The following is a 14,145-nucleotide window of genomic DNA, read 5'->3' as shown; positions in this document are numbered from 1 at the left end:
AGAGACGCGACGCCGAGAGTCAGGGTCAACAGACAGACAGAAAGACTTCTTCTCCTCCTCCTCCTTCTCTTCCCCCCTCCAACAACCCATCCATCATCCACCCCCGTGCCCCATCCTCTTTCCGACATCCCCTGCTGATGCTCGGCCTGCCTTAGCTGACCTTGCAGTCCACTTTACTACGGCCCATGTACATAGTACTGCGTACGGATACCCTCTTTCTGTTCCTTGCTCTGCCTACTCACTGATCGGATCGCCTCTTCTTGCTCCTCCTCCTCCTTTCCACATTCCCCCTCGTTCGCTCCAACCTCCAGTCGTCTGCTTCATCGACCCTCGTTGTTGCTGTCATCATTTGCTGCATATCCCTTCGTATCGTGCCCATCCGTCCCACGACTCGAGCTGTTCTTGTCCCTTTCATTCGTTCTTCATATCCTAATACCCCCATTTCCATCCCACATCCCCCAGTCAAGCCCGCGTGCTTACTTGCTTATCCTCGTCTCTGGCCTTGTAGCCCGCTCCGGTCTAGGCTCAACTCTCACCTTGTTGCATCTTTTTTGTTGCTTCTGGATAAAAAAAGTTCTGGATGAGATCATACGCCTTTTGATTTTACGCCCTGGCATCGCATCGCTTCGCTCTCTATCGCATCATCGCACACGCTCTTTGCGCGCAGTATAGACTAATATTCAACCCGTCACCGGCTCATCTCGTCTTGTCGCTCCGCCGACTCTTCGTCTCGTCTTTCGTCCTGTGTTGGCTCGTTGCAGACCCCCTTCGGTAAGTCGTTGGCCCATTCCTTTCGTCATTCCTCATTCCACCACGGCTTTCAGCCCTTTGGACCACGACCCATTGCATATTTGTCGTTTTCCCCTTTCGATTCGCGACCGTCAATCACGAAGCGCACGCGGGAGAATCAATCGCTGTCGGGTCTGGTCCATCGCTAAGGCTGTCGGTGGCCACCTTGCCGAAATACCTACCACATTCACTCCCCGTTTCCTGGGCCCACGCTGGGTCGCAGAGACAGAATTTCATCCGCATACACTCTCACAACACCCACCTCTCTTGCCTCACCTCCATACATCCAATCCGGCTGAGCGAGACAATCAAAATAGGCGGATAGACATACACACAAGAACACAAGGCCCTTCGCATTCATAGCTGACACTTGGGTTCCTCCGCCCGCGCAGCATCTTCTCGCTTATCACCCTACCGTATCACGCTCCGCAGCGCCCACTGACACGAGCCACAACAAAGCCGACCCGAGTCTCAGCTCTTCTGTCGTCATCCCACATCGGCTGACCCGCCTCGTATCGTGATTTTTATTTTATTTTTGTTGACAACGGTCCCGATTCCCAAGCGAGCGAAGGGCAACCACCCGAGGAGTTCCATCCTGAACGGCCCTCCGTTTTCAATCGACCCCCGCGTGTAGATGCGCGCCGATTAAAATCCCGCCGGGGATCTACGATTTGCCGTCGCTCTCTATGCCTAGATTCTCCGTCGCTTTTGGCAGGCGGCGATCGACCGTCAACTCCGAGGAGTTCCTCCAACATGGGCCGGTAACAACAGGGGATCAGCAGCAACAGCAATCCTCCTTCCGTGTGCTGGAGAGAACCGAGGTTGGAGGCAATAAGTCGTTTGACGGCGGACACAGACTGCTCAAGGCGGCAACAACAGCGATTCCGCCCAAACACTACAACGACCTGTCTTTGGAGGACAACATGTTTGCAGACGTGAAGAACAATCGGTATGTGCATCCCCCCCTCTCCTTGCCCCATTCCATTTCCAGACACACATTCTCGGCCCTGGCAAGAAGCAACAAGGCGTGGGAGACACAGAGTGCAGAAAGAAAAGAGTCCGAGCGAAGGAAAGTGAAGAGGGAAAGGGAAGAGAAGGGGAGGGGGGGGGAATAGTAACTGTGCCTGGCATGCATTCAATAGCGGCATGTCTCGGACCCAGCGGTGAATTTCTGGGCTGTTGGCCATCGGCTGGTGGTCCTCTCTCTTCCCCCTAGTCTGCAATTCATTTCAGGGCCAAGGCAAGGATTGTGTCTAACGTCGACTGACTCAGCTTAAGGGGAAGTGGGTCATCCAATACCACGAAAACAACTTCGACAGACACCTCGTCGCGCCACAGCAACGTCTCGACCACACCGTCTTCGGCTGACCTCGGTGCCCAAGGCCTTCAGGAAGAATGGAGAAATTCGATTAAGAAATCTCACACCGACCTGCCGCCTCCTCCTCCAAAGCATAGTTCCGGTGGGTTCCTCAGCAAAGCCGGCAGGACCTTTTCCTTTGGCGGTCAGAAGAAGAACCAAGCCTCCGTCTCTTCCGTTGACGAACATCCTCTGCCTCCGCCGCCCTTGCCCGCCCAGGCATTGGAGGACGACTCCAGCCGCAGACCTAGAGGCCTCACAGCTTCCACGGCCAGCACAGCCACTCCTCCTAAGCTTAGCGAGGAGGAATTTAACCTCAATTTTGGCAGTGATTTTGGTAACATGTTCAAGGGGTCCGGATTCGACAAAAGAGCTAGCCAAATGACGCTAAACGGAAACGACAAGTCCAACATGGGACCTCGCTCCCTCACCACCAACCGTGTCAACCAACCTCAACCTTCACCCATCAAGATTGACAAGTCCATCAAAGTTGAGGCCTCTCCTTACTCATGGAGCAGCCAGCACTCCAACGATAACCTTCTGCACGACGACAATATGTTTCGCTCCGGCCCCGGTTCTCCCACCAACACTGACCGCACATCCGTACCACCGCCACCAGTTCCTCGTCATGGCTCACCGCTGGCCTTCCGCAACAACGTGCCGTCTGATATCGTGGAGGATGAAGACGCAAACTTGTTGAAGGACTCACTGGCTGCCAGCCGCTTCCTTGGCAACAGTCAACCCAGCAACCCGTCTCCACAAGGAAGGTTCCGCAGAAATGAAGACACATTCTCGACAGGATGGGATGAGACGGACAGTAAAAAGGAGGAGGAGAACATGTTTGAAAACAGCACGGCTCGCCCACCCAAGCCCACGCACCACTACAGCTCCGGCAGCGGCAGCAACCCGAGCCCGCCTCGAAACAAGGTCATGACTCCCGCCGAGTTCGAGAAATACCGCAAAGACAAGGAACGTCGGGACAGCGCCAGCGAAACCGTGAAGGCATCCAACGAAAGCCGAGACGACGATGACGACCAGTACGAAGATGATGAAGACGACGTGGAGAAGGCGAAGTTGGCTGCCAAGCAGAGGAGGAAGCAGGAGGCGCACATGGCGGTCTACCGACAACAAATGATGAAGGTGACTGGCGAGCAGCCAAACCTTCCATCCGAACACGCTGCTCGTCCCAGCCTGTCAATGTCCCTCAGCACCCCCAACCTCGCCATCCCCCCGGGCCCTTTGACCGGCAAGTCAGACGCATCCGAAGAGGAGGACGAGGAAGTGCCACTCGCCATCTTGGCTGCCCACGGGTTCCCGAACAAGAACAAGCCGCCCACTCGCCTCATGAACATGGCATCCAACCCTGACCTGAGATCTTCGGTCCAGTCTCAGCCCCCTCAGCCTCAGCGCCCCGGGTCAAGCATGGGTGAGGGCACCGGTCCAAGAGGGACTAGTGGTGGCCATCTCCCCGCCTTTGCACGAAAGCTGCCACAGGATCCTTTCCTAGGTGCCGGCCTGATCAACGCACCCCCACGCGAATCCCTAACCTTCGGTGGTGGCTCGCCGGCTCCTGGCGCGGCCCCGGCTGTTCCCATGGGCGGCCTTGTTGGAGTTATTGCCAGCGAGGAGCGCTCCCGGGCCCTGCGTAGAGGCAGCCCCAATATTGAGGCACAAAACGTCAATCCTTTCACTGGTGCCCCGGTCGACCCTGCCGCAGCAGTCCCGCCGCAGATGATGTATAGCAACATGAACGGTATGAACGGCGGCATGGGCCAGATGGGCGGCATGGGCATGGGCATGGGCGGAATGCCCCAGATGCAGCAGATGCCTCAAATGCCCCAGATGCCCCAGATGATGCTCACTCCAGGAGACCAGGCCCAGATCCAAATGACTCAGCAGATGCAGCAGTTTATGCAGATGCAGATGCAGTTCATGCAGATGATGGCTACGCCAAACCAGATGAACATGAACATGAACAATGGCATGACGAGGCCGATGAGCCATGTCATGACGCCGTCGATGAACGACAGCCAGCGACAGTCCTACTTTGGCGACTCTCTGCTCGAGCCCCCCGGACTCGATTCCCGGTCCAGAACCATGAGCATGGTGCAGCCCAGCTCGGCTTCGTGGATCCAACCAGGAGGTGGCTACACCCCATCCATCCACGGAGGCATGGGCGGCGGCGGCGGGTATGCGCCCAGCATTCACGCCCCAGGCCTTGGGTATGCCCCCTCGATCGCACCCTCGGAGCGAAGCAACGTGGGCTTACCAGGGCGTTACAGACCAGTGACGCAGGCTCCCGCACCCCTGGACTCAGGTCGGCGCATGTCCGTAATGTCGGGCGCTAGGGGCTGGGACGAACCGCCCAAGGTGATGCAGCACCAGCAACACCAGCAGGAGAACAAGACCACGCTGCAGAAGTCGAGCAGCAACTCTGACGATGATGACGAGGAAGGATGGGCCGCCATGAAGGCCAAGAAGGAGAAGAAACGCTCTTTGTGGAAGACGAAGAAGAGCATTGGCAGCGAAATCGGAGCTTTAATTTCGTAACGGACATGGGAAATGCAAGAGAAAAAGGAGGACGAGCCCGAGGCTTCATGGCTGGGAGCATGGAAAAACAAAAGACTGGACATACACGACATGACCGCAAGCCACGCTCCTCGTACGGGACTGTGTTTGGGGTTTTGCCATTTTTTGAGAGGTGTAAGCCTCTCGAGACACACCCTTACCCTTGTGTATACTTTTTGAGGGATCATCTTTTTCAGGCGTCGTTGCGGGAGTGAAAGAGCAGACGGAACGGCTCGGACTGTTCAATACTGAAAGTCATGATAGACAGCTCTTGGTGCAATAATCTAGTAATGTTGGAGAAACCCCGAGGCATATTTCTCTTCTCGATCGCGGGTCTCAATGCGGTCGGCGCCGTCTATGATTGGTGCCACGTCCCCGTCAATCAGATCGAAGTGAGGTAGCAATATTTCTCTTGGCCTAACAGGTAAGGTGTTGGGTGGATTTCTGCCCATGATGTGGTAGCGAATACCCTTTTTGGGTACTTGTGCCTTGTTTTTTCCTCCTCCATGTTTTTTTCTTCCTAAGCTGGTATCCGTCGTCTACGATAATCTCCGCTCAAAGAGGTGCATGCAACAAAAAGAGCCAGACTTACTCAATCTTGCCCGCGGTCCAAGCCTTGCGCTTGACGCCCAGTTCGACCGCAGCAAGACCCCAATCCTCGCCGTGGTTATGGCCACCGGAAGTGATACCAGCGCGAGCCTGGGCCTGCTCGTCGTTCAGGACGGTGAGAACGCCGAAGATGACGGGTACACCGGTGTCGAGCTGTACGCGCATAAGGCCGTGAGACACAGCGTCGGCGATGTACTCGAAATGCATGGTCTCGCCCTTGATGAGGACGCCGACGGCGATGATGGCGTCGAAGGGGCCGCCTGATGTTTCGTTGGGGAGGGAAGCTAGGTCTGTGGTTGAGGCGCCGAGGAGGTCACCGGCGGAGGAACCGGAGCCGGCTTGGGCTGACTGAACTTGGGAGGCGGAGAAAAGCCTTGAGGAAAGAACCATATCAGCGGCAGGCCCTATTGGATTGGACAATGTTTTCGCACATACATATCGCGCAGGCTCAATGCGACCGAAGAGGGAGGGATCCTTGGGTAGGGAGGGAGGAAGGGCTTGAGCTTACCTCTGCACAGCGAAGGGGAGCTCCCAGGATCCCGGGACAGACTGAACGACGATGTTGGACTCCTTGACACCACAACCGAGCAGCTTCTCCTTGGCGCCCTGAACGAGGGGCTCGATGATGGTCGGGTTCCAGCGGGCGTGGACGATGCCGATGCGCAGGGCGCTGCCGTCGTGCTCCTGGGGGGACGGTCCCTTGATGCCGGACATTTTGGTCAGGAGGTATTCGAGAAGATGTATTCAAGAGATGCTGTGGGTATAGTAGGCAGGCAGGTGTGGTGGTGGTGTTCAAGTCGAATGTACCGGATTGCGTGGTTAAGAGAGAGGGAAAGCAAGGTAGCTTCTATGGCGGGGTGGATGTTGCGAAAGGGAGGGGTGATGACAGCTGGGAGCTACTGATGTCTGGGTGCTTATGAATTGGGCGGGCCGGCTGACTGCTCGGTGTTCGGGTACGTGCTCTCAGGGCGGGAGGGAACGAGAAGGCGGAACGGGACCTTGCGATGCGGGGCATGCGGTTTGAGGTGTTGCGTGCCTGGGAAGAAACAGCTGCGGGGCTTTGGCGCTCTCTTGGATCTTGCTAGGTATGAACCCTGCAGCAAGGAAACATGCGCAGCCAGGGAGCTGCAAGCTGCATCCGTCTCCAGCTGGATGTGAAGTAAGGTCAGGCCGCGGGTACCCCGGCTGTTGCCAGGTGCAGACTGGAAGCTGGCAGTGCCCATTCCATGCATTGCCATTTCCATTCTTGGAAAGAGGACTCGACTTGCTTCACTTACATGGTTCCTGCCTTTCCCTCTTCTTTCCCCTCCCTCCTCATGCCCTCTCTCTGGCCAACTGCAGAAACTCCCATGCTCCACTGTAATTGATCTTTTCACTTATCGTGCATCTCACAGGCGCGATCTGCGACCGAAATCACTGGCTTTCACAATACCAATCGAGAGCGAACCCGCTTGGGGTTTGCTTCTCATCCATGTACACCATTTCAATCAATTAGACCTCTCTCCTTCGTTTTCGATCACCATGTCAATTACTCGACTTCCTCTAACGACTGTACGCCGTCTAGGCTCCTCCGTTGTCATCGTGACTCCTATTTCGCTGGTCAAGGAGCTCGTTGACAACTCCATTGACGCCGGCGCAACTAGCATCGAAATCACCGTCTCGGCTAATGCCGTCGACAAGATCCAGGTCCGAGATAACGGACATGGTATCGACTCCGAAGACTTCGATGCCCTTGGGCGGCGATCACACACCAGCAAGCTTCGGACTTTTGAGGAGCTTCAGTCCAAGGGCGGCCAGACGCTTGGGTTCCGTGGCGACGCACTCGCAAGCACAAACATCATGTCCAAACTCACCATCATAACCAGGACGGCCAGGGAACCTGTTGCGAGCCTTCTCACGCTCAATCCCAATGGGGGAGGAATCTTGGCCCAGAAGCCCGTGGCCAGTCCCGTCGGAACGACTGTTGACGCCTCCGATATCTTTGCCGGGTTTCCCGTTCGGCGGCAGCAGGCTATCAAGGAAAGCAAGAAAGCCCACGGCCAGATCAAAGAATTGCTTTTCACATATGCTCTGACAAGGCCTCGGATCAGACTCTCGTTGAAGATTCAAAGCAACCACAAACTCTCTTGGTCTTATGCTCCCACTGCTGGGGCCGATGTCAAGGAAGCAGTTCTCCAAGTCTTCGGCAACGAGCTCGTTTCTCAATGTGTCTAGAAGACATATAGTGGCAACACTTCGGAGGGCGGGGCGACGCGGAGCAGGCCAAACACTCCGGCATCTATTCTCCGTCTTGAGGCTTTCATGCCGAAGCCCGGCGCGAAAGCGGCTGCGATAGCGGGAAAAGGATACTTCATCTCGGTTGATGCTCGTCCCATGGCAACCGCCAGAGGTACCATAAAGAAGCTCGTTGGGATATACAAACAGCATTTACGCAAACATGTCGGGGCTTCATCAGAGAACCTCAAGACTCCATTCATCAGACTCAACATTGAGTGTATACTTGGCAGCTACGACCCGAACGTGGCCACAAACAAAGACGAGGTTCTCTTTGCGAACGAGCCGAAGCTTTTGGAGTTGTTTGAGGACATGTGTCAGGATTTGTATCAGAACTGCGATGGCCAGGCGGACATACCCGAGCGAACTGGTCTAGTTGAGTCTTCAAGCTCTGGCCAGAGTGGTATGGAATTAATCTCACACAGTGATGAAGAAGTATGATTGCTAATTCAGGGACGGCTATCAGGGCACCTGTACGATCTAGAGAACACATCCGCTGAGAAGGCCAGCGATATCATTAATAGACAGCTCGCAAGTCCCCCTTCAGACAGGACTTCTGCGGTTGGAAGCTCTGCCGCGTTTGTCAACAAAGCAGGTGGCTATCATGACCATCCAGACAGAAGTGCCTTGGAGTATACCACTCAACTAGTGGATGACACGCTATCCCTGGTCAATGAGAAGGCGGGTCAAACCAACAGCAGCGAGGCACAGATATCACGGCAAGATTCTCTAGAATCCTCTAGTGATTCTGGGCTGACTCGGTCTTTCCTCCGGTCGAGTTGGGACGTCGACATGGCAAGAAGTCGCACTGCGAGCCCGCTGGGATACACACAGGAGATATTTCTCAATCCGCTGCTCTCGGACTTTCCCGAGCTCCTGAGTACGCAGAGAATGGAGCAACGCCAGCGGGAGAAGCCAAACCCGTGGTCTCTAGCCAAAAAAACAGCGAAGAAAAGTGGAGGATCTCATAACGACCATTTGGAAGATTCGGACGACATTGAGCAGAGTGGAGGCAACACCACTGTCCCGGTCCTCAAAGAGCCGACTCACATCCCCAACGTTGAGAATTTCGTGCATGAGACGGAGAGCATGGCCAAGCTGGTTCCTGAAGCCCGAGAAAATGCCCTTGGTCAATTGTCTCAACGCCACCAGGCACTTGCTATGCAGAGGGAACATGCACTTGAGACGGATGACTTCGAGTCTTCCGGGTTGAGGACGTTCGACACCCCACATGATTTTCCGCAGGACCCAAGCCACATTGGCGTGCCGCGAATTCTGGGAGATGAAGAGCAATTCCAGCGATCCGGACTGAGACACGAATTCGATGATCTGCCGGACGATATTGCGAGGGATTTGGGTTTACACCGGCGCCGCGCACAAACACCACATCCATCTTCGATTCGTGGCCACGAAAATTTCCTTGGAACTCCTCCGTCTTCTTCGAGTCCTCTGCCCAAGCCATGTCGTGTACCTGCCCGTGCAGAGGTCGGTAGACAAGAACGAAGCTCTGCTCGAAGTGAACGGCCTCGATGTGCCCAAGGGCAACCAAGTGTTGGAGATCGCAAGAGAAATGGACTCGGTCAAAGCAAGCTTGCTTTCAATGCCACCAAGAACTTGAAAAGCTCACAGCTCGGAGAGTTCCAAAACGCCGCTGCAGGTTGTGCTCCTCGAATGGGCGTCGATCATGGAAATTTCGATGATAAGTATGATTCTGTACCAGAGATCACCAGGCATTTACGGCATAACAGCCCCAGTCCAACAGAGATGGACGTTGCTGGTGCCATGGAAAGGTTGAACGCTCTTCGTCCTAGGTCCCACAGCATCATTCACAAGGACTTGGACCCTCCTGCCAGCCCAAGTCACACAGAGAGAGACATTAGCAGTGCTGTATCAAGGATGAAGGCTCTCCGCCATCAGAAAGACGCTTTCGAACCAATCGAAAATGCGACATCCGAGGAAAGAGGGAGACCCATGACCCGAGGGTCGACAACAACCACCTTAGAGATTCCACCACGTGGATATCTGAGGAAGAGACTGGCATCGAGGTCTAGGTCGAGGAACAAGACTCACAAGAGGATGAAGTCTGAGTTGCTGCCCTTCAAAAGACCGTGCGATGATTTACACTTGCAGTTAAAATCTCTCTTGGTCGATCTAACCCAACTGCGAAAACAGGTCACAAGAGCTTTCGCTTGGGATCTGTATGTCTCCAGGGACATACCCGAATCGCCAGCATTTGATCTAGAGCCGGCAGAAATGGATGATATAAGTAACAGACTTCAGGAGATCGTAGGTGAATGGGCGTTTGACAAGTATGCAGTGGAGCTCGACCTCGAAATTAACCTGGGCGATCTGCTTTGGGGGGATGCATAGAGTGGCTGTTTGACGATGGTTTCTTAGAACACGTACATCGGATGGCGAAATTGCACGGAATGAATTGTTCGATGTGTATTGATAGAGTTGCAGGTTCCCTGATATGGGGGAGACAGATAGCATGCCAAATAAAAGTTACCGTACTTTATATGCGTATTGTGAGGCTATCACTTGACCACACGATAAATACATTTCCTGTAGTTAAGAGTGTTTCAACAATGTCGTCGTCGTCGTCGTCGTCGTCGTCATCGTATCTTCTCGGCTCTTATGCTTTCCCATGAGATGGTTCGGCCCTCTGCTTTTGAGACACATCTTATCGTGCACGACATAAAGACCATGGTGCATTCAGTTCGACTTGACCCGGGAAATCCACGGAGGGAGATCTACATACAGGCACTCATGCTAAAAACACTTGGCATTTGATATTTGCGCACCGGTTTACCGACCCGCTCCGGACGACCGGGATGACAACGGCCGGGACAACAGCACGGGACGACAGCACTTAGCAAGACAGCACAAATACTCCACAGAGAATCGTGGCCACATATGAGTGGGCATATTCAGCCGCAAGTGAAACTACAGTACCCAGCAGGAGTCACGTGTAACCATTTATCAGTGTTGAAGAGCAGGAGCTAAGATTGGCAACATGCATCGGCCGAGTAACACACGCCATCTCCGCGTTGCCGTATCGTATTCCCACGGCTAGATGCATGCCATTCATCTACTGCCACCAAGTGTAAAGGTCAAGCCAAGCTAGCGACCCGTGACGCAGTTCTTGAGACTGGCAGAAGGTGGGGGGTTTGGAAAGTGCGCATCGTATTTATTATGATAATGAACCGCGTGGACAATTCCACCGAGGGGCGCAGTAGCCAAAGAGCTCCTTCTCTGCATTACTCCGGAGCCTGGGTCTCCAATTGCGGCGTGTAACCGGCCCCTAGGAAACAAAACCTATGGCCGGGCGCTGTGGCTTGCCGGAACGGCGCATGTGAGAGAGAGGGGCCGGTGGTGTGGGATCCGTATTTTCCTGTGACTCTTCTCTGGCGTTCTTATTGACTTAAATCTTTTCGAGTACGGGCTGTTCATCGGAAGGAAGACAACGGTAGAACCGGCTTTGCACATGTGTTGGATAATAACGCGTGGTGCTCTTTCATTTTTTATTATTATTATTAACGTTCTTCCGACGTGCTATCTCGGGTCGTCGTCGGAGCCAATTATTAGTCAAAAGCGTCATACCTTTAGCGGGCACGCAGGGCATCAATCATCACTTGGGGAAATAAAGTCCATGCTGCGTGGACATGGGTAGACGTTCCCAACGACATCTTAGTAGGGCGACCATGGACTACGGAACATCGCTCGGCAGTCGGCTCCGTGTACTATGCAGTATGCGAATGGAACTCGACTCGGTCATGAATTGTTGCTGTTGGTTTCCCTGCTCCGATTTCGTCATTTGGAGTGCGGGGCAACCGCAACCATGAGAAATGGTTAAAAGGGATGGACCATACTTGTAGTTGTAACTTAGGTGATATTCTCCACCTAGACTGAGATGAAGGGAATAAATGTTACTCTCCCACGGCAATCGTCGCTGGGAACGAGGGGACGACATTGGGGAAGATGGAGGTCTGTCGGGCGGGGCGGCTATAATAGTACATTAGTTTTGAGTTCATGGTTCAAGAATGATATGTGTGCGCGCGTCCTGTCCTGGGACGACACTGGGAGTACGTGCGAATAGCAATGACTGGCATACGTGGGGAAGAGTTCCGCGACCCTGCAGTGCCGGCGGAGTTCCATTTGACGCTGAAAATAGCCGGCTAAGGCAGGGACTTGAGCGAGAGCTGACACGGGGATTGGGTTGTGCAGGGAGTGCGGTTCGTATTACTGATGTGAAGGTCGGCTAGGAACAAGATCCTTAGGTACTCTGGCATGTCTCTTGATGCGGATGGGTAAGGTGATTGGGTAAGCCGGCGAGTTCGCTATCAACGTGGGATGATGACAGGAGATGTCTCCTGAGGCACGGCGGATGTCCACCGGCTGGAGGTGTACTGCATAGTACTGGCCCTTGTCCTCAGGGAGACTGTGCAGACTACGTAAGATGGTTGCAACGATACCTACGCGAGAAGTGTAATTCGACGTGGAATGCTGTCGGTGTAAACCAGGCACTTGATACGTAGTAGGAGCACATTGGGTGCCAGGGCCTGGGTTTGTATGGATGAGGTGCCCAGCGGTGCGGATGGGGGTATAACAGAGCTGACATTATACGTGGAGAATCTGGCAATCACAATTGAATGCTGATGCATGTCGGCGCCTGTTTCTGGGTCTTTGCTCACGTTGACGCGGGTCGGGCGATCACTTTGCGACGCCATCGCGGCCTGGTGGCCGGGTGCCTTGGAAGAAGTCTTAAAAAAAGTGCATGTCCTTGGGGATAGGGCGATCTCGATGCGGAACTATCGCGGTTGCCGTTGCTACGTGCTACCTTACATGATTGACTGCTATTGCTGTCACTGCCGCTGCGATGTTTTGTCATGGCACCGAACCAAAAGATGACTGATGAGTGGTGGCCGGGGTTTCGTCTGAAGTCGTCATAGTTTGTCCTGCCACTGTCTGGTTCAGCTGTGATCCCGGCAAGTGCTGGTCCATGCGCGCTGGTCTTCATCTCCGTTCAATTGGAGACTGCGATACGATGCGCAGTTGGTATCCCAAGACCAAGGTTCTTTAGAATAGACGAACACCGCGACGGTTCGTCGGTTAAGGCGTGGGCGTGACAAAGCCGCGCACACTTGGGGGAGTTTGGCGTACTCACCATATGAAACACGGCCGGTGCAGGCGCATTGCGATGGCATTGAGCGTTATCTTAGCCAGAGACAAGAGTCTCAGTTTCGGGCTTCACACTACCTAGCTGGCGAGAGTGGTACGAATAGGAATATCTGTACTTGCATCTTACTGGAGCATGATGCGTAATACGGGTGCCTCTCAGCGGCACGTCATAGAGTGCCAGTGCTGGGGGGTTTCAGACGGGCTGCTACTACGTAGTATACCTAGGTTCCTACCTTTAGCCAATTTGAGCAACTGGACCTTTGTTTTGGCCTTTTTTTTTTTTTTTTTTTTTTTTTTTGGCACCTTCTCTTCTCGCCATGCGTCCATCCTGCCCCAGCAGTCGGGCCCTCTTCAATGTCACTCCGTCCCCCGGACAGTCTGCACCGACTGATGGCCGTGGGTAGGTATGGATACCTAGTAGGTTGACGACAAGACCAAAAGAAGGGGTCTGGTCCGCAGAGCAAGTGTCGAAAGCACTAGACCTGGCCTGATGCCGGCTGGTTGAGGAATTCTTACCTGACATGACCTGAATTGAAATGGACCAGACGGGCAACGACGGGACTCGGCTGCGCCTTACTGAGTGGAGACCGCATATCTGACTGGGGGGGGGGGGGGGGGGGGCCCAACNGGGGGGGGGGGGGGGGGGGGGGGGGGGGGGGCCCAACGAGAGTCCAACCGGCAACTTTGGACTCGACCGGGGTCCCTTGGACCAGTGGCTTTTCTGGCCAGGGGGCCGGGGAGCAGTGAGGGAAGGACGTGGGCGAAGGAAGTGGAGGACGGTGCTGCCCTGGTGAGCAGGCAACAGCAGATTCCATCCATCGCGGCGTAAGGTACCTTAGAATAAGGGCACCTTACTGCCTCCTGGCAATGGCCTCGCGCCAGCGCACATGATCGGTTCTCAGTCCCGGAGGGGATGCTGGCTGTCCATGCCTTCCTGTCCTTCCTGTCCTTCCTGTCTGTACCGAGGAGGAGGGAGCCGCGGAGACCCAAAGAAGGGCGACTTGACAAGGGACGAGGGATCCAAAGAGACCGGACTGGTGTGGACGGGATGCTCAGCCACACGGGGGGCCTTGGAGTGTTTTCGTTTCCGCGACGCAACTTTCTGGGCCAACGATCCGCTCCTCGCTAGGTGTTCGTAGGCACCTACCTACATTACCTTACCTTCCAGGTTACCTACCTTACCTAAGGTAGGTGGTGCTGCGGTGCACAGCACACGGCACCCTGGCGTAGGCGTTGGCTTTGGCGTTGGCGTAGGCGTTGGCATTGGCAGGGGATATGGATGGGTATGGGGATACTGTTTTGTTAGCTGCTGTCTTCCCATTCCCCTACCTTTACCCATCTTTTGCCCGTCTGCCTTCCTTGCATCT

At 54.6% G+C, this 14,145-nt stretch overlaps 4 protein-coding genes across 4 annotated transcripts; 3 read left to right on the top strand and 1 right to left on the bottom strand.

Moving 5' to 3' along the window:
- Window positions 1-1,475: 1,475 nt before the first annotated feature.
- On the top strand, window positions 1,476-4,696 carry GCG54_00009676 (uncharacterized protein; the record flags this gene model as incomplete). The annotated part of the gene is made up of 2 exons (XM_045409616.1): window positions 1,476-1,738; window positions 2,068-4,696. 2 exons carry the CDS (start codon window positions 1,476-1,478, stop codon window positions 4,694-4,696), a joined length of 2,892 nt encoding a protein of 963 aa, XP_045262140.1.
- Window positions 4,697-5,302: 606 nt separating this feature from the next.
- Window positions 5,303-6,037, bottom strand: GCG54_00009675 (6 7-dimethyl-8-ribityllumazine synthase; the record flags this gene model as incomplete). Its single annotated transcript, XM_045409615.1, has 2 exons — window positions 5,303-5,696; window positions 5,832-6,037. 2 exons carry the CDS (start codon window positions 6,035-6,037, stop codon window positions 5,303-5,305), a joined length of 600 nt encoding a protein of 199 aa, XP_045262139.1.
- An 807-nt stretch (window positions 6,038-6,844) lies between these two features.
- On the top strand, window positions 6,845-7,537 carry GCG54_00009674 (PMS1 protein-like 1; the record flags this gene model as incomplete). The annotated part of the gene is made up of 1 exon (XM_045409614.1): window positions 6,845-7,537. The coding sequence occupies one exon, from the start codon at window positions 6,845-6,847 to the stop codon at window positions 7,535-7,537; it is 693 nt and encodes a 230-aa protein (XP_045262138.1).
- Window positions 7,538-7,624: 87 nt separating this feature from the next.
- On the top strand, window positions 7,625-9,967 carry GCG54_00009673 (uncharacterized protein; the record flags this gene model as incomplete). Its single annotated transcript, XM_045409613.1, has 2 exons — window positions 7,625-8,000; window positions 8,082-9,967. 2 exons carry the CDS (start codon window positions 7,625-7,627, stop codon window positions 9,965-9,967), a joined length of 2,262 nt encoding a protein of 753 aa, XP_045262137.1.
- Between the last annotated feature and the right edge of the window lie 4,178 nt (window positions 9,968-14,145).

Source organism: Colletotrichum gloeosporioides (genome assembly GCF_011800055.1).
Source record: "Colletotrichum gloeosporioides strain Lc1 chromosome Unknown consensus_57, whole genome shotgun sequence".
NCBI lineage: Eukaryota > Fungi > Ascomycota > Sordariomycetes > Glomerellales > Glomerellaceae > Colletotrichum > Colletotrichum gloeosporioides.
The sequence above is the reverse complement of the archived record's forward strand: the minus strand, read 5'-3'. Positions and strand labels throughout refer to the sequence as shown.